This window comes from Cloeon dipterum, chromosome 4 (assembly GCF_949628265.1).
Source record: "Cloeon dipterum chromosome 4, ieCloDipt1.1, whole genome shotgun sequence".
NCBI lineage: Eukaryota > Metazoa > Arthropoda > Insecta > Ephemeroptera > Baetidae > Cloeon > Cloeon dipterum.
In genome coordinates this window covers 35,290,707-35,318,009 of record NC_088789.1, presented here as the reverse complement: position 1 = coordinate 35,318,009, position 27,303 = coordinate 35,290,707, and the positions used below count along the sequence as shown (strand labels likewise).

General features: G+C 40.0%; 1 protein-coding gene and 3 long non-coding RNA genes across 5 annotated transcripts in view; 2 read left to right on the top strand and 2 right to left on the bottom strand.

Moving 5' to 3' along the window:
* The window catches only part of LOC135943961 (uncharacterized), a 39,747-nt gene extending 14,952 nt beyond the window's left edge, over window positions 1-24,795 (top strand). Inside the window, exon 5 of the long non-coding RNA XR_010575251.1 lies at window positions 24,679-24,795. This is a non-coding gene — a long non-coding RNA (uncharacterized LOC135943961). The remainder of the gene's footprint in view (window positions 1-24,678) is intronic.
* LOC135943964 (uncharacterized) lies at window positions 239-26,720 on the bottom strand. Of its 2 annotated transcripts, none has more exons than XR_010575253.1 (3): window positions 26,487-26,716; window positions 26,279-26,423; window positions 239-729 (listed from the first exon to the last, which is right to left on the bottom strand). It is a non-coding gene; the product is annotated as an uncharacterized LOC135943964 (long non-coding RNA). The 2 variants fall into 2 exon arrangements; XR_010575254.1 differs by lacking the exon at window positions 239-729 and adding an exon at window positions 25,840-25,858 and having other exon boundaries at window positions 26,263-26,423; window positions 26,487-26,720.
* LOC135943092 (uncharacterized) lies at window positions 6,133-18,389 on the bottom strand. Its single transcript, XM_065489498.1, has 12 exons — window positions 18,255-18,389; window positions 11,506-11,999; window positions 11,202-11,379; window positions 11,021-11,111; window positions 10,764-10,969; window positions 10,528-10,709; window positions 10,299-10,434; window positions 10,012-10,234; window positions 9,650-9,906; window positions 9,331-9,596; window positions 9,195-9,273; window positions 6,133-9,137 (listed from the first exon to the last, which is right to left on the bottom strand). The coding sequence occupies exons 2-12, from the start codon at window positions 11,935-11,937 to the stop codon at window positions 6,664-6,666; spliced, it is 4,524 nt and encodes a 1,507-aa protein (XP_065345570.1). The 5' UTR covers window positions 11,938-11,999; window positions 18,255-18,389; the 3' UTR covers window positions 6,133-6,663.
* Window positions 22,422-23,519, top strand: LOC135943965 (uncharacterized). Its single transcript, XR_010575255.1, has 3 exons — window positions 22,422-22,541; window positions 23,005-23,241; window positions 23,417-23,519. It is a non-coding gene; the product is annotated as an uncharacterized LOC135943965 (long non-coding RNA).
* Window positions 26,721-27,303: the final 583 nt, after the last annotated feature.

The window sequence follows — 27,303 nt, the reverse complement described above, 5'->3', positions numbered from 1 at the left end:
TTTGGCATTCTATTCATTTTTTATAATCAAGATTTATTTTAAAAACTTAAATTTGACCGATTTAATTTTAAATTGCCTTAAAATCTTATAAATTGGCATGGCAGTTTTATTTTGAAAAAGACTCAAAGAGGAAAATTAAATTCAGTTACCTCTAACTTTAAAGTGTTTTTATTTTTTTATTTAAAATTATGCGATGATCACATTGAAAGAGTCAGTGGTAATTAATTAAGCCTCTATCTAAATTCTTTAATACACGTGTATTTATTTGTATTGATCAATTTAACAACCGGATTTTTAGCTGTAATTTGTGATTTCCTTCCTTGAAACATGACAAACTTGCATTATTAACTAGAAAATTATCTAAAATTTAATTACGCGTGCGATTAAAATATTAAACACAGATTTTAAAAATAATTTTAAGAAATAGCCAAAAATGTTTTAAACACAGGACTTTTGACAGGTTACCGCACCCTGAGATCGATTCCAGTGAAACTTTTCGCAATTTGTTCAACATCCGCTCAGGGTTTTTTCAACATAATTCAAAAGAAGCGAAGCAAAAAACGCGTGCTGCGCGAATGTCTCGCCGAGGCGGCCGCCGGACCGGAGGTCTGTCTGAGGAGCCGTCTGTCGAGCCGGATCGGAGGGCCCAAAGGCTGCTTCCTGCTTCTGCCGATCAGGGTCAACCCTCGACAGGTCAGCGAGCTCCTCACGCAACAGCTAGTCACGTGTCTGCAAATAAATAAACAAAAATTAAGGGATGATTTTGAATTTTCTTTCCAAATTGCGCTATTTTGGAAAATTCAACACCTTAAAAATCCAGTTCTCGGTTATTTAGAAAGATGTAAATTATTTTTGCAAAATAAAAACACCCTGGGATGAAACTCATAAGGTTTCAAACCTGTCAGGTTGTTGTGAAAAATTTTATTCACAGTTGAATATTGTGAAAAATTAAATTTTTTGCCTTCACTCGAACCAAATGTGTTTTTAAACCCTTATCAAAGGCTCTGTGAGGAAAACTAAGGTCTTAAATATTTTAGAATGGTTAAAATGCACCCTGATATCAGGTTATTAAACCAACTAGATTTAAATATTAATTTAAAAATTTCCAAAAATGACATTTTTTTATTTTTTATTATTTACCTAAAAATATTGTCACCTGAACCCGGCCGCCTCTCCGACGTCGATAACCTGGTGCTGAGGCTGGACGTCGGTCGACCCTGTCAGCGACACCTGCAATTAACGCCTCCTCGCCAGCCGAATTTTTCACCCAGCACAAATATTTTCCGCGATCCTCCAGACAAACCTGAAAGGGAATTTTATTTTTAAAAATTAAAAGTGGAAATTTAGGGTCAGGGTAAAAACGCACCTTTTATAGATTCTTAAAAGATCTGGCGCCACCAGGGAGAACCGGCACGAATTGCTCGCGGTCCTCAAGGTACTAACTGAAAAGTCAAAAAGAAATTATTTGAAGGAAAAATTAAATGCCCTGAGAAAAAAATAGATGGATAGAGAATTTGTTGGCAGGTGGCAAGACCCAAGAGTCGTGTGTGAACTGTTTCCGCAGCCGATTTTTGCAAAATTTCTATATTTCTAATAATAATTATTAACTTCTAAAAATTGACCAATTTCACGGAAACTTCAGCTGTGATCGTCACTCAGCTTAATTTTTGTTGCAGCCTGAATTTGGCGAATTTCCCCTGGACGTTGTTGGCTCTTGACCAGCCTCAGCACCAGGTCGTTGACGTCGGAAATTCGGCCGTCTTCAGGTGAGAAAATTTTTATTTAAATAAGGAAGAATTAAAAAATTTTAAAATTTTGGTTTAAAATCATATTAACTTGATATCAGGGTGCATTTTAACCTTTCTACGACATTTTAGACCTCGAATTATCTACGGGCCTCTTTTGTAAGGGTTTAAAATTTAGTAACGCTGATTTTTTTCATGTGGAGGTGAAAAAAATTATTTTTCACAAATTTTTAGTAAATTAAATTTGTATCAAAAACCTAGGTGACAGATCTGAACTCTTTTGGGTTTAATCTCAGGGTGTTTTTGTCTAGCAAAGCTAATTTTAAACTTTCCAAGTAATCAAAAAACCGGATTTACAAGGCAAGTTGGAAAGAAAATAAAAAATTGGCCGTGAAAAAATATTTATTTGCGCGAGGAGGTCGCTGACCTGACGAGGGTTGACCCTGATTGGAAGAAGCAGGAGGTACACAAGGTGCAGAGCAAAGGACAACCTGGGCACCGCGCGATTCGGAAGCGACTCCGCACCACGTCCTCCGAGGCGTCGGTCTCGAGCGGCCGCAAGCCGTACCCTTCGCGCAAGCCCAAGCCCAAGGGCCAGGTCGCTGGCAAGCGCCAGGTGCGCACCTCCAGCGGCTACTCCAGCAACACTGACGAGACCACCTTCAGGTATACAGATCAAAATTCACTTACCTTCTGTCATTCATGCTAAGAGGTCTTCAACCTGACCTCAGGGAAAATACCCTGAGTTTTGAAATTGTTCAGAATTTTATTAATATTCATTTTAAAAACATTCCCTCAAAAGAATGTACCCAAAAATACCCTGAGTTTACCCTGGTTTAAGTATAGTTTCGATTTAAAATTTTTATTCTTTTTACAGTGGTCTGGCGTCGAAGCGAGCGTCGGCGTGCGAGCGGGTGCAGCAGCCAGGCCGCTTCTCCGACTCGCACCACGAGCTGAGCGAGGCCGAGTGCGACCGCGGCCGCAAGCCTCGCCTCTCGCGCACCAGGGACACCACCTTCCAAATCAACGTCTAGCCATTGTCTGTGATTCGCACCCTCCCCTCCTCCCTGCCCTCATCCACCAACGACCACCACTCAAATATAAATATATTCACTGCGTTGACTGACCAAAACCTAGACTTTTCTTTCTCTTCAACCTTTTTACCTATAGAGTTAATTTGATCTCTTCAACACTTAGCACACGACAAAAGCTGCACAATCTGATTTTCAGCAGTAAATTTTTAGCTTCTTGCTTGCAACAGTTACAACCTATATTTTTTTATTGCTATATTATCAATAAATAAATGATCAAAAGTTTGAACTAGAGGTTTTAAACAGACCAAAAATGTGGAAGAAATGATAGCAAAAACACGTAAATTACAAACAAATAAATAAGAAATACATACATAAAAAATGTTTCATTTGCACGGAAAATAAATTTGATAAATTTCTATTAATTTTTTAACATAGATGGAAATTGATGAAAAAATTAAAATCAATTTAATTTGATAAATCTAGCCACATTAATTGTAATATCGATTGAATAAAATTCCATTTTTATCTGCCGTCACAATACATAAATAGATATTTGGTTGTCAGCTGGCAAAACCTTAAATCAATGTGTGAAGTGTTAAAAGCGAGTCTTACGTACCTGTCACGTGTCCTGGGATCGATGTTTTTCCCTTCTCAGCGGAGGAGACCATATACCTTTGGTGGCCGACAGGAGCTCACATCTCATCAAATCTAGACCGGCGAGTGTCGACAACCCTTTATCTTTATTTATTAATTTATTTTGAGGTCGCAATGAGACAAAGCACGCCGTTTTTGCTTTCGTTTTTATCAAGAAATGAGTTAATTGTTTTAACTTGAGTGCGAAATTGTTCTCTTTTATATTCGGTCAAAGGTTTGTATATGAGTTTCAGTTTTGCTCTGAGAGTAGATGATAAAAATTTATTAATATTAATTGATTAGCTTTGTGATTTGCCGGAAAAATGGAAATCTGCAGTGCTCGGTGTTTTGAAACGAATCAAGCAAAAATAAGGTCAGAAAAGGGGTGCAATAATCATAATGAAACAACCTTCAAATTTATAAATGCCAGTTTTAATTTACATTTACAGTAAAGCTCTCGCACTATCTGCTATACCATGCAAATATCCTGCAATTCGTTTAGTGATGCAAAATTTTGTTCTAAAAAAATAACATTTCCGTTTAGAAAATATGAAAAGTTGTGCAGAAAAAAGTGTTGCAGGTGCAGAAATGTGTGACAGTAGTACACTGAACTTCATAGTGGTTGTAATCAGTGACTGCCAAATCTATATACTGAGTGTGTTGCGGACTTTGTGAGAGATGGAGCATAGAGCCAAACCAAAGGTATATGATTAGTGCGCCCGCTGACACCTTTTACCTTACAGCTCGCAGAACTGGTGCGCCTCCTGACTCCTTATTATCTTGCTTATTACTCGCTGTCGCCGAGTCGTCCCTTGAGCTCGTCGTTGCGCCGGCTGCCTCTCACGATCAATCGTCTCTCAGATATCATTTAATTATTTCTATTAATCTCTAACTTCCGCCGTGGCCAGATGGGCCCAAACAAGATCAGTCGAACTAAGTTTACTTGTAAAGTCCCAGAGCCAATCTGAATTATTCAACGTCGAGAGGCACGCAAGAATAGAGTCCTTATATTTAAATATACGCAAGACCAAAGTATGTATAATCATGATATGCCGCGCGGTAATATCATCTTAAAAATATTAATTGAGCTTTGAGAGATGTAAGAAGGTTGCTCCTCAGTGAGCCATTAATTGATTGTGTAATATTCAGATTACTTTACCGTTCCTTCAATTTACGCCAAGAAGAAGGATAAAAAACAATGAGACAGATTGAAAGTTTAGCCTAAAAATTAATTATTTCAATTTGGTTCATTACTCAAAAGTTACACTAACAGACAGGAAGACTTTTGCGATCGCGAAATTGGCGTTAAATTACGATACTAACGTCTGTGATCGGAAAAATACAGTTAGGGTTTGGAAGACTCCAAATCTACTCTACGTTAGACAACACCCGCTTGTCATTTAATGAAAAATGAAGGAAGGCCAATTTTATACAGAAACAGTGGTTCTTGGGTGGCAGCCACGCGTTAGGGCTGATTTCAAAAATTAAAAAAGAAAAACGATCTAAATTTCAGTACATATATAGTGTCAGGACCAAATAGACCATACTCTTACCTATATCTTTTATATATGCCGTGAAAAGAATTGTGTATACACTGCAAATCAGGGGTGAGAAAATCTCACCCCACCGCATGCCACTGCTGGGCGGTGCGAAAAACTCACCTTTGACACTCCAGGTATAGTGATGACATACGGCGGGGTGAGATTTTCTCACCCCTGACTTGCAGTGTACTCACTGACTGCAAAACTAAACCAGTGTGTAGCTCTTTCCTGGTTCTCGGCCAGGGTTGAGACGAGGATGGAAGTGAAGTGTCGCAGGTGGAACCAACCTGTTTGATCGAATGCCAATGTGCGAGTATACCTAACAAAGCTCTTTGCAAGAATCGAAAGGCACGAGAGTGAGCCTTTTTCTTAACTCGACAGCTGCATACCACCAGGGTGTTTTACGCTGCTGGAGGGGGTCGCTCTTTCTGTTGCAACAATTTGAGTGGAGGATATTCTGTTGGAATGCGTACTCGTGTGTATGTTTAGTTTAGCCAACAGATGGCGCAACCATAGACTTTCTTAAAAATTTAGTTTTAAGGCCCTTCCGCTGCGATTTCAGACTCAATCTAGCTGCTGTGCATTCTTCAATTAATATGCTTTTTTTGACGTTCTGAAAACCAAAATCGGTTCAACCAATCACCGTAGAATCGTGAAAAAATATTTTTTGAAATAAAAAAAATCTTTTCCAACGTTTCTGCGGCGATTGGCTTAACCGATTTTGGTTTTCAGAACGTCAAAAAAGCATATTAATTGAAGAATGCACAGCAGCTAGATTGAGTCTGAAATCGAAGTGCTTTAAAACAATTTTTTTAGGCAAGTGGCAAGTCTATTGTTGCGCCATCTGTTGGCCGCTTGGAACACTAAGGGTTTATGCAACTGATCAATTAAAAGAAAATTGTAATTAATATATTTTGGTTAAACGCGGGTGGTCGCACTCGGGCCCTGAATATCGGGTCCAGGCGAAGGAGAGTAAAGCTTTACTCTCCTTAGTCCAGGTGCGCTCAAGCAATGAGATGTGTGAAAAAATCAGGTACGAGCGGGTCCGGGTTGCGTCACTAGGGTACGGTCCTGCCCGGACAGCAAAAATTGGGACCAATGAACGCACTAAATTTGGATATTCTTAGCAATTTGGCACATTAATAAATTCTAAGAAGATCTAAGCAAATGGTTAAAAAATATATGCAGAAAAAGATTTATTTAAAAACATTCCAAAACCCGTACATATTTATCCCATTCCAAAATATTTACATTTGTATTTAATTGAATAAAGATTAAATTATAGAGTAGATAATAGTAAAACTTACTAACTATTAAAATGTATCTTCTAGTTGTATCGGATAGTATCAGCTAATCACATGTGATTAACTGCTCATTTCCTATTGCTATACTCATAATTGGTTATGCTTCAATATCTCTTAAATGGTTTTAGTAATTTATAGAGTTCAAAAGTTAATATATGTTTGCCGTTTACAATAAGTTAACAAAAATGTGGGCTCTCGTGTGATTCGGATGTAAAATTGCAGTTTTCAAACCGGTTCTTTCAAATTTGGCGTAATTCAAATCATCTTCTCCCAATTTGTTTGGTTTTACATTATCTAAGAGCAATTTTTTCAGAAACGAAATGGAACACAACAGACTTCATTTATCATTTACCATTACATCAAAGATATATTTTACGGTTTTTTAATATTTTTTTTCTCTAGAATATTACGGGTTATTGTTTATTTGACGTAATACAGTTTCGCAGTCGATGTCATTCTTTATCTTATTATCATTTCTATTGGCACCATGCTTGAGCAGAATTCGAACCACTTCTTCTTTCACGAGACTATGCTTAGCCGCGAGAAATAAAGCAGTCTCTCCTGCATCATTTTCTGCATCTATCTCGGCGTCTTTCTTAAGCAGCTCTTGAACAACTTCCGAAACTGGGCTAAATCTAGCGGCATAATGCAGAGCGGTCCATTCATAATTGTCTTTAGCGTTTACATTGGCGCGATGGTAAAGCAAAATTTTAATGATTTTTGGGTTTTCATTCCTCCAAGCAGCGTGGTGAAGAGCTGTGAGTCCGTCTTGATCTTTTGAGTTAACGTCGGCGCCGTTTTTAAGCAGCTTTTGGACCACTTGTGCATCTGGGTTAAATCTAGCAGCGAGATGCAGTGCGGTGCGTTTATCTTGTTCGTATACTTCAGCACATTTATCAAGCAACATTTTCTTCATTTCCGGGTTTGCATAGCAATCAAAAGCTATATGAAGGGCTGTATCCCCTTCATGATCTTTTAAATAGACATCGGAGCCCCTATCAAGAAGTGCTTGCACGAAATTTAAATTATTTGACCGGACAGCATAGTGCAAAATTGATTTCCCTTCTAGATTACAATTTTTTAACTCAACATTGTATTCAAAAACAAGCACTTTTGCTAATTCCCATTTGTGTCTAGCACCTGCAAGCAGAAGCGGTGTGTCTTTACTTTTGGTTTCAATGTTTTTGTCCACTTCTGTGTTTTGCATGATCCAAATAGCCACTTCCTCGTTGCATTTTTCGTCAGCAATCGCCAGGTGGAGACAATTTTCTCCATTGTTGGTTATTTCGGTCGCTAATATGCTCTTCTTTTCGTGCACCATCTTGACCATTTCAAGGTGATGCAAAGCGAAGTGCAAAGCGTTTTTCCCGTCTTTATCTTTAACTGAGAGATCGGGATTGAGCAACTTGAACATTTTTCTCAAATCCTCTCGACAAATTTGGCTCACTAATTTCAAAGGCTCAGTTGATTTAGCCCAATCTCTAAAAGCCACTGCGTAGGACTCGTCCTTCCCCTTCTCCGTAGATAAGAAAAGGTCAACAAACTTCCTGCACTGCATCAGTTCATCGTTGAATAAGGGAACTTTCTCAGGTCCTGGATTTTTTAGATCGGTTATAAATTTTTGTGCGGTAAGAAATTCTGCAAACATTAGGTGAGTGAAATTGACTGTGTCATTGCAATATGTCACAACTCCAAAAGCATTCATCTTCTCCAAATGTTTCTTTGTAACACTACCATGGTCAATCTTCACCCCTGTCACAAAACGAGAGGCCACCAATTGAATGAACTCTAATGATTTGTCAATCATCTCCTGTCCAACAATATTGCCTCCATTTTCTCTCACCAAACAAATTTCTACTTTGCGCCGCACTATTTTCTCAAATATGTCATACAAGTTTCCATCACCTTTGTACTCGGCCAACAAGGTGAGATAGAGTGGGTTTCCCATAATGTCTTGGTCATTGAAGATTTTCATCAATTCTTCGATTTCTTGCTGATTCATTGCTGCCATGGTCTGCAGAAACTCGATTTGACTTGCTTCATCAAAGGGTTGGATCTCAACGATCGTTGAGTTTTTTATCTTCTCTTGAATGTGGTGCACTTCGTGAGGCCTGCTCCCGATGAAGAGAGGTACGCTTGCATTATTCAATGCAATTAAAATTTTGATGATTTTTCCCCTGATTTCCGGCCATGCTTGATCAAATCCGTCGAGGAAAACAATGGCTTCTCTCTTCTTTATCCATTTCTTGATATCGTCGTGAGAATTGCAGGTTGTCTTCGCGAGAAATTCGATTTCATCCACATTCAATGGAGACATGTAAAATAAGTACCGACAATATTTTTCCAGAGGAATTAGCAGTATTTTAAACCCTCCATCAAATTGGGTGAGTTGGTGCGCCATTTCTACGAGTACGGTCGATTTGCCTGATCCAGCAACAGAATTAAACAACCAAACAATGCTCGCGTCGATTGTATCTCTCGTTGCAGAGATAGCCTCAAAGTCTCTGACGGGATTCGACTTGATCGAAGATGTAATTTTTGGATTTTCAAGACGACTCTGTGTCTCTAATGATTTTTTGTTTTCCCAAAATAATCGAATGGCCTCTTTCATTAATGTATCAAAATTGATCTTTTCAGCAATACGAAATTTCGTTGACATTTTAGAACTATCAATTTGATCACGAGGGGCCCTTTTAACCAATAAATCGGGTTTGACAAATGCTCTTGGCCAAATTGGAAATTTGACGAGATACTGCAAAGTAGAATTGAGTAGAACCGCATCTTCTCTATTTGACTCACGAGTAAGCAGAGGCTCCAGAAGTTCTTGCAGGCTTTTCTCTCCGATGTTTCCAAAGAGTTCAATCAATTTCTCCAATGCATCTGAGAAAAAGTTTTTAAATAAGGGCACTAATTAATCACGTTCTGTCTGAACCCTACCTTTATATTTTAAAACCAAGACGAGCCAGCCACTGTGGTTTGTAGCAGACACTTGTAAACCTTTCATGTCCTCGGAGGTCTAAATTTTAAAGATATGTTCAAACTCTACTTTTTCATCCCTTGGAGTAAAGCTTACGCTGTCCCTTTGTGCAAGTTTATCGTTTTTAGGGCTAATATTCCTTCCATTATCCGTTTGTGATTCATCCACGTTGACAACGAACATAATTTTTGGCTTTCCTATCAATTTATCGTTTTTAGGGCCGACCAAACTGTGTAGAATGTCTGCGATCGGGATCTCTTCACCATTTTGAACGCTCACGCAAACTTCTTTCTCTTCGTTTTCACACACAGGGCCAAAAATGCAGGTCATAATGCAGCCCACGTCTGGTTCCAATTCGGACACTGCAAAACCATAATTAAATCAAATTACAATCCTTCATTGTTTTAATACTCACCCTTCTTAAAATAAAACTCCATGGATGTGCCGCTAAGTGTCCAGTCTGTAATTTCGAAGTGTAGGTTCTGAAGAACTCTTTTCATTTTCTGCACTTGTTTGATTTGTTTCACGGACAAAATGAAACATCTACGACCTCTGATATCTTGTCCTACATCTGATTTCCAGGGGAAATATCTGGAGAGGATTTCATTTGAGACTTTCCTCTCGGTACCAGACCCATCAGTGTTTGTAAAAGGTTTTTCTGGGATTTTCGTCCTGAAAAAATATTTTGTACGGTTTGTTAATAAGTTTCTTTAGATTTATAATGATTAAACAAGGATTGCTTTTATCGACATAAAACTTTTTATTTTGCACACTCACTTTGAGATAACGAATTTTTTGTCTTGTTGAAACATTTTGAGCTCTGGTGTTTGCCCCAAATGAATGTTTTGTACAAATCTCGTGAAATAGCATGACGCTTGATGCATTCGATTCTGAACAGTGGTGAAGAATTTCAACAAAGGCTCATCATTAGCATTGTTGAGACAAGTGCAGATATGTCTGACAAACCACGAACCAAGTTCATCAGAGTTCGCAGTTGTCGCTGTAACAGATTTTAAAAAATTAATGTTATACGAAGGAGTAATAGTTGTATATTAAAAAATTACTTTCAACTGTCGAATAGAACACGATATAGTTGTTCATTCCTGGTCGATTGGTGATTCTGCACGAATTCTTGTTTGCATAGTATGAGTATGAATTTTTCATGTTGTACTTAGAATCATCGAAACACCCCCGAGAAGGCTGAAAACATGAAAGAACATTAAATATACACTATTACTAAATATATATTTTTTTTAATTTTCCTTGTTTTCTATGTTTGTGTTCGTAGTTTACCTCAAAATTCACGATTTTCAGACATTTGTCGAATCTCTGTAGCCTCTGCAATGAGTCTAAGACTTCATCTGTTGTGAAACATTCGTATTTGTTTGTTTCTCTATCAAATTGGTCTGTCCATATTATTCCGTTTTCAGACCCATGGGAGAGAATGAATAGCACGAAAACTGAAGGAACGTTATCTGAATCAAAAATGTTATTATATATTTAGATTAATGTTAATTTGATCGTGATACCTTGTAAGTTGAAAAACTGCAAAAGCTTTTCGTCATCACCGAGAAGTTGGAGCAAAGTCTTTTTGTTCGGTGACCGAAAGTTACGGAAATTGCAATTTCGGTTTTTCCCGAAGGAAGTCTTGAGGTTTTCTACGTCATGGGGGACTGCTATTTTGAAATAATCTGGATTGTTTTTGAACTCGTAGTGAATGACCAAGACACAAACACTTGAAAGAGCGATGTTAGTTTCTAATTAGATGGAAACTCAGGAAAGTTACTTGTCTGCGTTTTGTCTGGTTACTCGTCCATCTATTTCAGATTCGAAAAATCCTAGATTTGCTTTCCCTTCAGGTCGAATGTGTGCAGCACCTTGAATAAATGAATAGCTATTATTTCCTCACAACTCTAAGTGACGCTGGATGAAATCTTTTGTAGTTAACACTCATCAAAGATAATTACCTCTATCATCATGCGACTCGATCGGTTCTTCCATTTCAATCTGTGTGTCCTCTGGTGGTGTATCGGAAGGAGATGCTCTTGCAGAAACAGATTTCAACTCCAAGCTTTGGGAGAACATTGAATTATCTTTGCTACTCTCTTGCTGATTGGATTCACTACTCCTGAATGGCTTCTTTTCCTGAAACATATTGTCGTAGAAAGTCATTTTTTATCACTGTCCGAGGTTTCGGGTTCTAGACGTAAAGATCGTATTAGAACCTTTAAATAAAATATATTGTTTTCAAAGAGAAAATTTTAGATATACCTGCTGCGGCTCGTCGTGCTGTTGACTATCTGAAGCGACAGAATCATCGTAACGTCGTTTTCTATTTTTAACTTTGAGTTTGTCGGCTTTAATGTTATGTCGCAGTTCTTGGATGGTGGAAGCAGTGTCAATAACGAGGCAATCTTTGTACTCTGCTCCAGTCAACAAGTGCTCGAAATCTCTGTCAGTTTTGAGTTCTTCGTTCAGGAAGGACCCATCGTCAGGGTCTACCTCCAAAAACTCGTGCCATGCTGATTGGCAAAAATCCGACACTGCCGTTCGTTTTTCTTGTCCAGTAGTGTCGCAGTCATCTCTTGGTGTTGAATTTGTTTCGTTTTGTCTTGATTTCAAAAACTTTGAAGGTACAATGAAGTAATTTCTTTTAATGTTCGTGTCCAAACAATAAGCAAAATAATTTCTTTCTGCTTCCATCTTACTGAGATGACTTCAATGTCGTATCCACAAGCTGTTATATTCCCATTTCATTAAGAAAACTGAAATCAAAGAAGAGAAACAACGCGAGAGTTAATATAGACTCATATTATAATTAGATAAATGCTTGATTTACGATGGTTATAGATTTATCATATTTCACAAGTTATTGCAAGACTAAATTGGAGTTAACCTTGTAAAACAATTTTATGTTGGTCATGACGAGAAATAAAAATGTACTTTATACGTACTTCAATATGTTGATTGAAATGCTATACTGACGAAGTTATTGAAATTGTTTTGGAGTTGTTAGAGTGCTGCTGATACGAGGCCCAAAGGGGTTGAATTAAAAACCGAGTTGCCCCGTTAGGCGAGGGGTGAGAGGACATTCGTTGCGTGTTCGCACTTTCAACAATGTGGTTCTGAATAAACTTCGTAATATGAAAAGATTCGTTCAGGTGCCGCACGCGGCACCATACTTCAAAGTGCAAAGCCGCAAAGCTTCGAAACAGAGTGCTGACCGTACAGCAAAAATTATGAGAGAAAATGTTGGTGGCGCCGCTATCGCGCGTGTGTGCGTTGCAGCGCAAGTGCAAATTGTGCATTAAGACACTCAAAAGATCCGAAAAGAATCAAAAAGCACCGGAAAACCACGTAAGAACAGTTCTCAGATGGCGTGACCTGACGAAGTTTGGTCAGGCGAGGTTGGAAAATCGTCGCCGTGTATTGTGAACTTAGCCAGAAATCGCGAAAAAGCATTAAAATTCGAGCTGGGAATGGATCTCAATACGCGTTACTCTGAAAAAGGTCGTTTTGGCAAGCCAGGTTGAAGCCCTTCCCGAGACGCGTCCAATTAGGGTCGTTTTGCCGACAATTTGACAAACGGTCGAATTTAAAAAAAAAACGCATGCTTTTGAGACAGTGCGAAATCCGCGTAAGATGAGCGCTAACAATCACGAAGGAACCGAAAAGAAGCGCTGGCACCGGCAACACCGCGTAAAGACAGTTCTCAGGTGTTGCAACCTGAGGAAGGTCGTTGATGCCAAAGGTGAAAAATCGCCGCCGAGTGCCGTCAATTGTGCAAGAAAACGCTTAAAAAGCATTAAAAACGGGCCTGGGAGAGGATCTCAGATCGGGATACCCTGAGAAATGTCACTTGGGCAAGCCAGGTTGAAGCCCTCCCCAAGACCTGTCGAATGAAGGTTCGTGGTCGACGATAGCATGAACGGTCGAATTTTAACAAAACAAAAACGCAAAAGTTGCGTGTATGCCGGCCGACGGTGCGCTTTTGACATGAAGAGGGTTGGTTTCCGAGCTGAGCGACTCGAAAACCGAGTGTATCCACCCCTCGGGGGGTCGTAACGGGGTGGTAAACATAAATTGGTGTACTCCCGGAGGTCTGAGAAGCCCAACCCAGGGATTTTCGCGTCGATCGGATGGTACGAAGCGATCTCGAGCTCAGAAACGCCCTCCGGAGACCCCTATGCCCATTTTTTTCGCTCCGGGGGCGCCGAAAGTGATTTTGTAAAAAAGTGAAAAAAAATCATCAAATCGAGAGAGGACACGAGCGCCATTCAGTTATTTCTCAAATTTAGAGTATTTCTCTCTAACTCTCGATTATTATTTCTAACAAAGAAAGCACAACTTTCGCTTGCTTTTTTCTTGTGTCATGTTAATTATTTCGGAGGTACAAGCGCTTCGCGTGCGCTGACGGGCCGCTCCATGTGACACGTCGAATTATTAGACAATTAAAACCGTGTTGCACTGTCCGCGTTATGGTTATCGCAATACACGCCTTCATTGCGTCATACAAGTTGGCTGCATTGGAGAAATCACGGAACGATGCTCTGGGACAGATCTCAGGGTGGGGTACCCTGAACAAGGTTGTAGGGTATCTCAGGTAAAAGAGCCTAAAATAGACATATCCGGTGAGGGGTCGAATTTTAATAGAGAGAAAACCATTTTCGCCCGTGATCTTGACATATTGCAAAGCCGAAAAAACGGTAAAAAAAATCAAAATTAATTTTTCTGTGGGTTCGAAATTTCTCAAAATTGGTTTACAAAGCTGCGTTTGACTTACGCGTGTGATGGAACAAGTGGAATCCCTTAATGAGCACCCATGCGGAAAATAACTGTGATTTTTTATTTTCCCATGTCATTTTCTTTTGGAGAAAGCGCAAAAACCACGTAATTAAAACTTCAAGATGCCACTCCTCCTAAGGATTTTGAGTCTCAAAATGATTGATTTATTGGGTTTGTTGAATTTATTCCCCATCCGCGAGATATACGGCGTCAGCCAAACGGAAGTTTTCGGAAAAAAATAAATTTTCCATTATTTATGTTGGAAACTAGTTCAAAGATTTTTATTTAACTTTCTAAAAATATACTTCATCTAATTCCTGGCCAGATCTTTGAAAAGTATCGAAATTTTGGGTGAAAAAAAAAACGCAAAATGGTCCGATTGTGGATTCGCACGGGCGGACGCACTCCACCACCGGGCCCCGAAAACAAAAGCTGTAAACGTCACAAACCACATATTTTCACTTAAAAAAATTAATAACTTGCCTCCTACGGGTCTTGGAGTAAAAAACCAAAGTTAATTAAACTCGCCGTACAATTCTGCGTATTTAAAACACCTTTGCCACGTTCGTCTACCCCCAAAATCTGCGTAAAAAGTTTGATTTGGTTGAATATTTAATTAAATTCACCTATGGGCCGGACGGTGATTTCGACTCCTTGATATTTCATTACGCATCAATACGCGTCGATTGCTCGGGTTTAGCGCCTGATTTCGCGTTTTGGCGATTTTTTTCTTGGGAAAAAAAGAGAAGCGGTTTGCTCGCGGAGCCCATTTGAAAAAAGCGGCTAGGCGTAATTTTCGACTTGGGTGTCGACCAGAACGTGCAAAAGCGGCCAAACGCTCACCTGAGCGAGTGTGCACGCCCCGCGTCAAGGTCAGAGGGCGTACTAGACGCTCCAGCCTGGCACCCGCAACCCAAAAGCAACAGCGATTGGCTTGAGAGAGTGCAAAAAAGGCAGCGTGCTTTTTTGTACGGCCGAAACCCGCCGCCGGTCCGCGAGCAAAACAACACGCGCCTCTCCCAAATGCTGCTACAATACAAAAAGTGTGGGCGTGGTGAAACTGACTTTGTTGCGCGCGCGAGAACCATCTCATTGTCAGGGGTGAAAGTCGATTAGCACCCGCACCTCCAGGGTCGTAAAACCCTGAGCTAAAAAAGACTGCAGCGCCGCGCAAAAAAAAAATTTCGAACGCGGGCGCATCGCGACGGTTAAGCCAGCATTGTTACCTTTTTTTAGTATTTAATTCATATTATTTTCCACGTGAAAAATTTAAACAACGAAGAAAACATTTTGGCTATAGTTTGCTTCGTAAGTTGATAATAAATTTTAATCAGATTTAGGCTTCTCAACGACACATTTTAATTTCTGTGTCAATAAGGCTGAAAAAATTGCTCCCTTTCAAGAATGTTATAAAATTCTGGGGAAACTATTTTAGCGCGATTCAATCGGAAACAGGATTTTGAACGCCAAGGAGGACTTCTAGACAGAATTATTAATGTGATTTAATTGACACAATTAATTAAATTCATTAGTTAAACCACAAAAACTCGAATAAATAATTAATGTACGGGTTAAGAATGATTATTTGCCACACGAATTTTTAGACAACAAATTCTATTTTTTTTTAATCCGGACACAAAAAAAGCATTCATCAAATCAAGAGTGAACCTCTGTAGGCGCATCCTTTTCCGTTGCATCAAATAGATTAGACTTTTGATATCGAGAAAAGTCCGACTTGCAAAATTTCTCTGCGGAGAGAACGAGCGGCGCTCGCTGGCCTTGGAAATTATTACATCCGTCGTGACATCACTGCAGGAAAGTCTAACATTTGGATGATATTATCACGTCGCGTTTAAAAGAGACGCGCTGTAAATAGGCTCCCAAGCAACTTATTGAGAAGCAAAATATGGACTAATTTTTGTTTTGAACCGTTTCGAGAGGGGCAGTAAAGTTACAATCAAATTATTTTAAATCTGAGATGGAAAATTTCCTTCTGCTAGTTATGTTGATTTCAAATTTACGTAAAATCTGGAGTAGAATTTTTAAGATTCAAAAAACATATCATTTGATTACCATTTTTTACTGATTACTTTGACGTCAGCTCCTCTACATACAATTGTTTTTTTAAATTTAATCTTTTACCAACATAAAAAAATGCGCAAATTCAATTTTATGCACGGTGTTGAAATTTAAACCAATTAGAAAGAAACGCATCCCACTTGGATGGCAAAGCACGACGGAAGATATCATTTTTATATTAATCAATGCGGCGCGATACAAAGATTTGATCGTTCTGCATGACAACGTGATGACCTAAAGCAAAAAAATAATAAAGCGTTCTCAATATTTGTGTGGCAAAGATTTTATAATTCCGAAAGAATTTTCTTAACATTTTATAGCGGCCAATAATTTATCTATCCGGGCATTATTTACGACTCACAGAAGTGCTCGGCAGATTGTGAGAGAACGAGCTGCACGTGTTGGCCTTGGAAATTATTGCCCGCCCGTGACATCACTGCACAAAAGTCTAACACAGCGTCGCGTTTAAAAAAGCAAATTTACAGGCTGCAAGCATTCATTTGATCTCTAGAATTCCAATGACCAGCCCGTGGCTCGCATTTGTTAAAAGGTATTTTCGGGAGTGGCAAAGTAACGGGAGATATTCGGGCTGCCCAATGCTAGGGATTTGGAGATATCAAAAGGTGCTTTACTTTTGGCGACTCTAAATGCTCAAATAGCTCAACGGGATGGTTTTCGCGCCTTTCCATCTGGCGTTTTAATCAAAGAGACCTTGATTGGTGCGGCCCAGGGTTCGCAAAAACCCGCATTTTCCGAAAAAACCGACTGCATTGAAAAATAAAGATTTTTTTGCGGGGTTTTCTGAAATTTTTAGCATTTTTCCGAAACACATGCATTCTTATGGGAGATCCTAAATTCTCATAACCAAAATTAAGAATTTTAAAAAATCAGTTTCACCAAAAGACGGAAAATTTTTACTCTTAACGTAATTTTCCAAAATTTCTGACTTTTTCGAAGCGAAATCTGACTATTTTCGGGTTAAATCCCGAAAAATGCGGAAAAATCCAGAGCTGGTGGGTTTTTCCAGCTGATTTTTTGCGCAAAAACTCAGTGGTGCATTGCAAAATTGGCGAACCCTGGCGGGCAGGCGAAAAGATGGCCGCACGATTGAGCGCAAGCTCCGCTCTGCGGCCACCCGCGAGGCCACATCCGCTCAGCAGAGTGTGTTACTGCGTGGTCGGCTCACATCCGACGGCAAGTTTTGAGCAGAGGTTAAAACAAAATTCTTATCTACGTGGGCGAAAACCAAAACCCGTCTTTTTTCATCTGTGCAGGTCACCTTTTTTATGCTTACGTTGAGCCGCGAATCAAATGGAATTTATTTGCTCTTTTTTAAACGCGACGCGATAACATGCAAATGTTTGACTTTCCCGCGGTGATCAAGCCAGCACGAGCCGAAAATAATTTCCAAGGCCAGCATACATGCAGCTCGTTCTCTCACAATCAGCCGAGCACTTTTGTGACTCGGATAGATAAATTGTTGGCCGCTATTTAAAGAAAATTCCTTTTGAATATTAAAATGCTTTTCTCAGATTTAAAAATAATTTGATAATAAATCTGCTTCCCCTCTCGAAATGGTTGAAAACAAGAAACAGTTTCTTTTTTGCTCCTCAAGTTGAGCCGCGAATAAAATTAATTTATTTGCTACGCCCCTTTTTTTAAACGCGATAACAAATAACATGCGCAAGTGTTGGACTTTGCTGCGGTGACGCCAATCACAGCTCACGCCACATCCTTCCCGCCGCCCTTCTCATCATCCCAGCATTTTTATGCCAAGCTTAGACTTTTCTTGCTATGAAAATGTAAAAAAATTCCGATGATAATGATTTAATAATTTACATTATTTCCAGATGATAATTATAAAATGTAGACGATTTTGATGAATATTAGACCGAGGGAGGAGACTTTTCACCTCTCGTTAAAACGCTCTCATCGGCGATAATCAATTGGCCGCAACAACTTTTGAAATTAAATTCCTTTTGAATAAAACGCTTTTAAAAAATCACACGCCTTCGGAAAAAATAATTTGTTTCCAATAATCGCAGGAAAACTATTTAAAAAGAAATCTTTTTGGCATTTATATATCCTGGCTACGTTCGTAATTAAAAATAATTCAGATCCGGCTTTCGATGAGTGCTGGAAAATGGAAAACTTACCCAAAGTGCAGAGTGAGAGAAAGGGGAAGCTCAGCATGCGCCCTTGCTTCTCGTTTGGCTGATTTGGCTGTCGCTCTCGGCTCGAGTGCGCCTTCCTTCGATCCTCTGCTCTCGCTCTCACGCCAGGGAAGAGTGTGACAGGCTTTTTATCGCTGCCTGCCTCGCGTTTGCTTTTCTAGTGGCAAATAGGCTGCGCGTTATTTTGCGGAGGCCGCCGAGCAGTTTGATTCCCTCTGTCGGCGCCTCGTCAAAATAAAAATTAAAAAACATAAAGCGAATCGTGTGACCCCTCATTTTTGCAAACGACCTTTTTTGTAAATTTCAGCACATGCTTGATTTGAACATTTTTCACCGTTGCCGTCTGTTCCTTTTTGTGACTATTAATTCCTGGCCTTTTCAAAACAGCTTCTCGTCATAATTAAAAATAAACAGCGGCCAAACCAAATCACCGATTTTAATAAAGATTTAAATTGATGCATCGAATCCCTTTAATAATTGTTGAATGCTCTTGAATCAGCTGTGCGGCCGCATCGACAAAATTGTGATCGCTCAAAGATTTTTTCTAGATTTTAATGTTTTAATATCAGCCGGGAAGAACAGAGAACCGCGCGCAAAGTTTTTGTGCAGCCATTTTTCTAAGAGAGCAGTGATAAAAGCGTGTGCTTGTGATCGTTTGATCTTAGTTAATTGTCGGTTTATGCCTGTCAATTGTTGCAGTCGGATTTTGGCGGATTGCGATTGATGCAGACGGACTGGTGAGTGTTGATAACCCTTTTAATTTTTTAATTTTTCTCTTAATTAATTTTGGGCTCGAATTCTGCGACGAAGCAGGCGACGGTTTTGCTCTTGATTTGAGCAAGAAATGAGATAATTAAGTTCACTTGAGTGCGGAATTCGCTTTTTTATTTTGGACGAGGTTCAGTTTAATTTATTTGCTCTCACAATCAGAGGAGAAACATTTATTTATTTTCTATGCTGCGCGGTTGGGAAAAGCAGTGGGGCCAGGTAACAGGTAACGGCTCTAAAAAAGGTCGCACCGTCAAACCCTGCGTGGCTCGCTATAAAAATAATCAAGAGTTAGGCTTTCAACGTGTCAGGCCGCGTATTTCGACGGCTCCCGTCTAATGCCAGACCTTTTCTTAGAAAAAATGTGCTTTTTTAATGAAAATGATTTGTGATTGTTTATTTCTCTGCGAAAAATTGACATAGAGGGATTTTAGTAGAATTAGAGTGGAAATTTCGCAGCACAGAGCAGCTATCGATCGTAAATACTTAATTTTAATTAATTCCAATAAGAAAATTTAAAAAAAAATAATTATAATCACAGCAGCATGCGAAAAGGTTTGTTTGATTGATAAATAATTTTTAATTTATAAATATGCCTTATTTGGCCTGCGACCTGCGACCGACACACTTTTCTATTAATTTATCGCCAATTCCGATTTAACCATTTGATAACTGGATTTTTTATTGCCTGCCACGGTCATGGTGAAAAATGAAGGCTTCCTCCACTTTTCCGACACAGTTGACGCTGAACGCAGGGGCGAATTGGCCTATATTTAAGTGTCTGATCGCTTTCTTTCGTTGTTGCCAGGCGGAAAGTGACAGAGTTGGACTTTTCATCAACTGACATCTCGGCGCCTTTTGTGTCGAATCCCAGTTGAATTTCGAAGACACAAACAAAAACAAATCAAGACCGGAAACCCCTGGTGTTAATAGTTAAGGGTTAAGGCGAAGGGCGAGGCAAGAATAAAAATAAATTAACTCGAACTGCAGCCCGGCCGTTGCTTCCGTTAAATTTATTGACACTTGGCTACGCGCGGCCTTTTCGTCTCTCCTAATCGACGCTGCTTTTTATTCCGGCCGCCGCGTCACTATCTGTGTTCCTTTTTTATGTCCTGCCAAGTGCCAAGCTCCACTCCGAAAACGCAAAAGCGGCCTTGACACTCAACTTCTTTCAAATCAACAAGATTAACTAATAACCACGCCTATTTTTTCAAGTAAAAAATAATTCGATCGAAAGACAAGATGCGCTTCATTTCCGATAAATTGCTTTCTAATTAATTCAAAAATTGTTATCATTTTAGCAGAGCCCAGTTTCACACAGGGAATTTTCCTGAATTTATTCCCAATTTTTCGAGTTTTCACGCAGAGAAATAAAATCCAATCTGAGCTCGATGAGAGGAAAAAGGTCAACTCGAACCGTGCCGTTTGGTTGTTGATCGACTGACCAGCCCGATTTGGTGCAAATAATAATTAATAAAAAAGTGTAGACACCCACCGGTCCTGATTTGCTGGAATTCCCGCCGAAAGAATGGCTGGAATCGCAGGAAAAAACGATTTCTAAGCACCTCAAAATCGAATATTAAACACTGAGTAAATAAAAGGCTGAGAAAATTAGTCGCTTTAATTGATGTGATAAAATTATTTTACACCTAGGAGGTGTTTGCCCAATTACCATGAAAATATCTCTGGACAAACAAATACAGTAAACTTGAAAATTTAAAAGCAGGAAATGGCAAAGAGCAAAATAAATGTAATTAAAAAGTAAAATATCACGCTGCACTGAGCCACAAATAAAAATAAAATCATTGTGCATATTTGCCACAAGCGCCTTTTTTTGCAGAGGGTGGGAAATTCAGCTAACAGGGTGCAGTCCTGGAGATCTGGTGGCAGTTTTTTTCACTCTGAAGGAAAAAGCAGGCTGGCCACAAACCGAAAAGTGCCGGTCGGTCGCGGTGCCTCGCGGTTTTACAAGTCGGTGCGGCACCTCCCTCGCGCAATTTTTGAACAAATTCAAGTCTCTAATTGTAAGCGCATGTTGATGGGCATCGTGTTCGCCTCTTGCGGCGGCGGTCGTCTGCCCTTTTTCCACTTTTTCCGCTTTTTCATCGTGTTTGGAAGTCCGTCGGTGAGGACTCGGGACGGGCTTCACGAGGGACTCTCTCGACCCTCTTGGTGCAGCCGCGCAGGTCGCGACTGTCCGCACGGCCCTTCGAAGATCGCTGCTCATTTGCTTCTTGACGTAAATTCATTATTTCTTTTTTAAATAATCCCCTTGCAAAATATTACCTGGAAAAAGGTCGTAATCGGTTTATAAATCATCTCTCTTAAATCTTAAGACCATCAGATAATCCAAATATTAATTAATAAAACGAGTACTTAATTGAAAAATTATTCTCATCTGTTTAAATGTTGCTAATATGGTTCGATCCTCGACGTTCTTTTTATTTTATTTGTATGCCTGCTCATCGCTTCTAGTTTAAAAATTGTAGAGTAAAAAAACGCTACTGCCACGCTATTTCCACAGAAAATCAACGTGGTTTTCGCGCCTGAAGGGTTCGAATTGAGAGACGTCACAATTCTTGTTGCTGGCAGCAAAAACTTTCAGTTGCCACGCGAGGGCAGCACCTCTCGCACTCGCTCCTTTCCTCGCTCCTTGGCGTTTTTTGCGTTTGCGGCGAGCGGAGCGGAGCAGCTGATCGAGCCGCGTTGTTTGTGTTTACGTCTCGCGCATTGGACACGATCGTCGGGGATGCAGCGGCTGTTGCACTCGTCGGCGCCGCTGTCGGCGCCGCCGGACAAGGCGACGTTCGGCAAGCTGCGGAAAAAAAGCGGCGACACGTTCAGAAATAGCGAGAAGGCGTTCGAGAACTGCGGAAACCACGTCGCCGAGGTACAAAAAAAAACTCAAATTAGCTCCTGCAGAGGTTTCAGGCCCTTCGACCCTGCAGGGCGCACCTTCGAACTGATTCAGGGCTGTCTGATGCTTCATTAGCTGCAATGCGTTTGGAATTGAGAAAGCTCTTGCGGGTTTCAAAAAGGAAAATTTTCTAAAATTTAATTTCCTTTTCTTGAATTTAGAATTTATTTAATTTAAAACACAAGCATACTGAAGGCAATACATATTTGTAACAAATCTTTACCAGTTCCTATTTCTCAGGGCATTTAATTTTTCCATGAAATAATTACCGTCTGACCTTTTTCAGGTGCTACCTTGAGGACCGCGAGCAATTGCTGCCGGTGGCCGTAGGTCAGCGGCTCTCCCTTGTGGCGTCCTTTTAATAATCTCAAAGGTGCGTTTTACCCAGACCCTGAATTTCAACCTCTAATTTTTTTAAATAAAATTCAGGTTCGTCTGGAGGACCGTGGAAAAAATATGTGCTGACTGAATAATTTGACTGGCGAGGAGACGGTTCAGGTGGCGCTGAAAATGACGGCGCCGCTGTCTGCCCACGTCCAGCCCCAGCACCAGGTCGTCGACGTCGGAAAGGCGGCCGTGTTCAGGTCAGAATTTTTTTATTTAAATTTATGAGTAAAAATTGGCTTGTTAAAATAGTGAAACTTTCATTTTTGGCGGTTTAAAATTATTATTTTGATTTAATAAAATGATGTGGGTCATTTAAAATCATTTTAACCTGATATCAGGGTGCAGTTTAACCATCAAACGAAGTTTCAGACCTCTATTCCTCTCAGGGCTCCTCTTATAAGGGTATAAAAATGCTGATTTGGTGGAAACGGATGCAAAAAAACTCGTGTTTCACGATTTTCAACTGGGAATAAAAATTTTTGCAAATACCTGAGAGGTCTGAAACCCTCTGAGTTTAATATCAGGGTGCTTTTCTCTAGCCATACTAATTTTCAGCTTTCCAAGTAATCAAAAACCCGATTTATAAGGTGTTAAATTTCCCAAAATAGCATTTTGAACCAAAAATTAAAAAATCAACCCTGAATAATTTTTAATTTGCAGAAATATGCGCTGATGCGGGAGGAGGTCGCTGAGCTGACGAGGGTCGACCCTGATTGGCAGAAGCAGGAGGTGGAGAGCAAGGTGCGAAGAAAAGGACGCCCTGGGCAGCGACTCGGAGGATGTGCAGCAGCACGGCAACTCCGCCTTTTCGTCCGAGACGTCGGTGTCGAGCGGCTGCAAGTCGTATCCTTCGCGCCAGGTGCGCACCTCCAGCCACACTGACGACACCACCTTCAGGTTAACTGATTCGAATTCACTTACCTTCATGCTAAAAGTTCCCATCTCCTGATCTCAGGCTAAATACCCTTTGAATTGCTTGGAATTTTATTTCTATTTTTTTAATATTTAACGTCTTTTTTGTCCCGCTTGGTGTAAGTTTAGTTTCAATTTTAATTATGGTCTCTTGTTGCAGTGTTGTGTCGTGGGAGTGGGCGTCGGCGTGCTAGTCTGGCTGCTCGTCCGACTCGCGCCGCCAGCTGAGAGCTGAGAGCTGAGCGAAGCCGAGTGCTGACTCGCCTCACCACCAACACCACCTTCCATGCCTGTGATTCGCCCCTCACACCCCAAATCCATAAATCTAAAAAAATATTCACTGCGCTGACTGACCAAAATCTCACTTTTCTTTTTTTCGAACCCACTTTGAATATTTAATTTGATCTCGGCTGCCTTGCCTCAACACTCCCTCTCGCTGCAGGCAATTTTAGGAATTAATTACAGATTTGAGAATTTTTGCTTTGATTTTAGCAATAAAATTCCCTAATCCTAGTAAAAGCAAAAGTCTCAAATTTAATGCAAAGTTTATTCAGCAAGAATCAATTTGGCAAATCAGTGGAGGTGGAGGAAGCAAATTAGCCTTTTTTCCGCGAGGAACAGCGAGCAGCAACCTCGGCAGGCTCGTCAGACTGAATTCTTCAAACCTTCTGCTTTCTGCTTCAATTTGATCACCTTGCCAGCGGCCACGATCGATTTTGAACCAAAAGCATCGCGCAATTTTAAAATTTCCGCCAGGCCGAAATTTAACCTTTTCATTTTGAGCCACTTTTAGTTCGTTTTTCCGCTCGATTTGCGATTATTTTCGGTCTGTTTAAGGTGGATTTTTTTATTTTTGCAAGCTTGTGAGCGAAATATTTTGCTGTCTCTTCGTCACAAGAAAAGAGCGGTGTGCCATTTTTGCTTTAATTTAAAAAGGTGGATTTTCACAATAATTAAAACGGCACCTGGTAAGGAGGGAGAAACTGCATGCCATTTAGGCGACATGCTTTCGACGCCGAGAGCCACGAGTCAAAAACCCTGGGCAGCGACTCGGAGGTGCGGAGCAGCAGATGGTGTCGTTCCGGCACCGCCGCGTCCTCCGAGACGTCGGTGTCGAGCGGCCGCAAGTCGTACCCTTGGCGCCAGGTTACTCCAGCCACACTGACGACTCCACCTCCAGGTATGCTCATCCAAAGTCACTTACCTTCTAAGCTTAAAGTTGCGAGGTCTTCAACCTGATTTCAGCGGTAAAAACCTGTTTTTTAAAAATTGTTTTAAGAATTTTCTATTATTTTTAAAAATTATCTTTCAAAAAAGTGAGCCTAAATATACCCTGAGTCAGGGCAGGATGTTGTTATTGCCATCTATGGCCTCACCTGGTTTGAGGGTGGTTTCGATTTTAATTCTGGACTCTTGTTGCAGTGTCTTGGCGTCGAAGCGGGCGTCGGGACGCTTCTCCGACTCGCAGCTGAAAGCCGAGCGAGGCCGAGTGCTCCTCCTCTCACCTCGACAGGGACACCACCTTCCAAACCAACGTCCGGCCATTTCCTCTGAGTTCGCTACCCCCTCCCCTACTTAAATACAATTTTGTACTGTCAAAAATCTCGAATTTTCTTTATTTTATCAACCCGGCCAACCCGCTATTCTTTTAATTAATAATAATCAAACATCTCGGCTGCGCTGCTGCAACACTCCCTCTCGCGGCTGCTTCAGTTTTGGGATTTTTTTATATGAATTTTTAGAATTTGGAATAAAATTTGAGAATCCTAGCACACAAACTGAAAAGGTTTAGCAGGCGGAGGAATCGTTTCGGCACATCGGTTGGCGAATAAAGCGAATTTTAGTCTTTCTTTTCCGCGGCAAAGGTGCAGCCGCAACCTACACATTCGCCTGAGATTTGGCATTTTTTATAATCAAGATTTATTTTAAAAATTTAAATTTGACCTATTTAATTTTAAATTGCCTTAAATCTTAGAAATTGGCAGTTTTATTTTGAAAGAGACTCGGAGAGGAAAATTAAATTCAGTTACCTCTAACTTTAAAAGGTTTTTTTTTAATTAATTAAAAATCATGCGATGTTCCCATTGAAAGAGTCGATGGTAATTAATGAAGCCTTTATCTAAATTCTTTAATACACATGTATTTATTTGTATTGATCAATTTAACACCCGGATTTTTAGCTGTAATTTGTGATTTCCTTCCTTGAAACATGACAAACGTGCATTATTAACTAGAAAATTATCTAAAATTTAATTACGCGTGCGATTGAAATATTACAAACACAGATTTTAAAAATAATTTTAAGAAATAGCCAAAAAAATTTAAACATTGACGAACTTTGACAGGTTACCGCACCCTGAGATCGATTCCAGTGAAACTTTTCGCGATTGTTCAACATCCGCTCAGGGTTTTTTCGACATAATTCAAAAGAAGCGAAGCAAAAACGCGTGCGGCGCGAATGTCTCGACGAGGCGCCTGCCGGACCGGAGGTCTGTCTGCTGAAGACGTGTCGAGCCGGATCGGAGGGCCCAAAGGCTGCTTCCTGCTTCTGCCGATCAGGGTCAACCCTCGACAGGTCAGCGAGCAACAGCTAATCACGTGTCTGCAAATAAATAAAGTATTTTTAAGGGATGATTTTGAATTTTCTTTCCAAATTGCGCTATTTTGGCAAATTTAACACCTTAAAAATCTAGTTCTCGGTTATTTAGAAAGATGTAAATTATTTTTGCAAAATAAAAACACCCTGGGATGAAACTCGTAAGGTTTCAAACCTGTCAGGTCTTTGTGAAAAATGTAATTCACAGTTGAATATTGTGAAAAATTAAATTTTTTGCCTTCACTCGAACCAAATGTGTTTTTAAACCCTTATCAAAGGGTCTGTGAGGAAAATAAAAATCTTAAATGTTGTATAACGGTTAAAATGCACCCTGATATCAGGTTATTAAACCAACTAGATTTAAATATTAATTTAAAAATTGCCAAAAATTACATTTTTTTATTATTTACCTAAAAATATTGTCACCTGAACGCGGCCGCCTTTCCGACGTCGACGACCTGGCGCTGAGGCTGGACGTGGGTCGACCCTGTCAGCGCCACCTGCAACGCGTCTCCTCGCCAGCCGAATTTTTCACCCAGCACAAATATTTTCCGCGATCCTCCAGACGAACCTGAAAGTGAATTTTATTTTTAAAAATTAAAAGTGGAAATTCAGGGTCAGGGTAAAAACGCACCTTTTAGATTCTTAAAAGATCAGCAGGGAGAACCGGCAGGAATTGCTCGCGGTCCTCAGGGTACCACCTGAAAGGTAAAAAATAAATTATTTGAAGGAAAAATTAAATGCCCTGAGAAAAGATAGTTGGATAGAGAATTTGTTGGCAGGTGGCAAGACCCAAGAGTCGTGTGTGAACTGTTTCCGCAGCCGAATTTTGCCAAATTTCCAGTTCTAATAATAATTATTAACTGCTAAAAATTGACCAATTACACGGGAACTCTTCGCAGCTGTGATCGTCACTCAGCTTAATTTGTTGCAGCCTCAATTTGGCGATATTCACCTGGACGTTGTTGGCCATTGACCAGCCTCAGCACCAGGTCGTTGATGTCGGAAAGGCGGCCGTCTTCAGGTGTGAAAATTTTATTTAAATAAGGAAGAATTAAACAATTTTAAAATGTTGGTTTGAAATAATATTAACCTGATATCAGGGTGCATTTTAACCTTTCTACGACATTTTAGACCCCTGATTATCTACGGGCCTCTTTTGTAAGGGTTCAAAATTTAGTAACGCTGGTTTTTTTCATGTGGAGGTAAAAAATTATTTTTCACAAATTTATACTGAATTAAATTTTTGTTAAAAACAAACCTAAGGTGACAGATGTGAAATCTTTTGGGTTTAATCTCAGGGTGTTTTTATCCAGCAAAACAAATTTTAAACTTTCTCTAAGTAATCGAAAAACCGGATTTATAAGGCAAATTGGAAAGAAATAAAAAATTGGCCCTGAAAAAATATTTATTTGCGCGAGCAGGTCGCTGACCTGACGAGGGTTGACCCT

Coding starts and splice junctions, on each gene's coding strand:
- LOC135943092 (XM_065489498.1), bottom strand. CDS start 11,937: ATGGAAGCAGAAAGAAATTATTTTGCTTATTGTTTGGACACGAACATT. Junction 11,112..11,201: donor CGAGTCGCATGATGATAGAG/GTAATTATCTTT, acceptor CATTTATTCAAG/GTGCTGCACACATTCGACCT. Junction 10,235..10,298: donor GTTCTATTCGACAGTTGAAA/GTAATTTTTTAA, acceptor AATCTGTTACAG/CGACAACTGCGAACTCTGAT.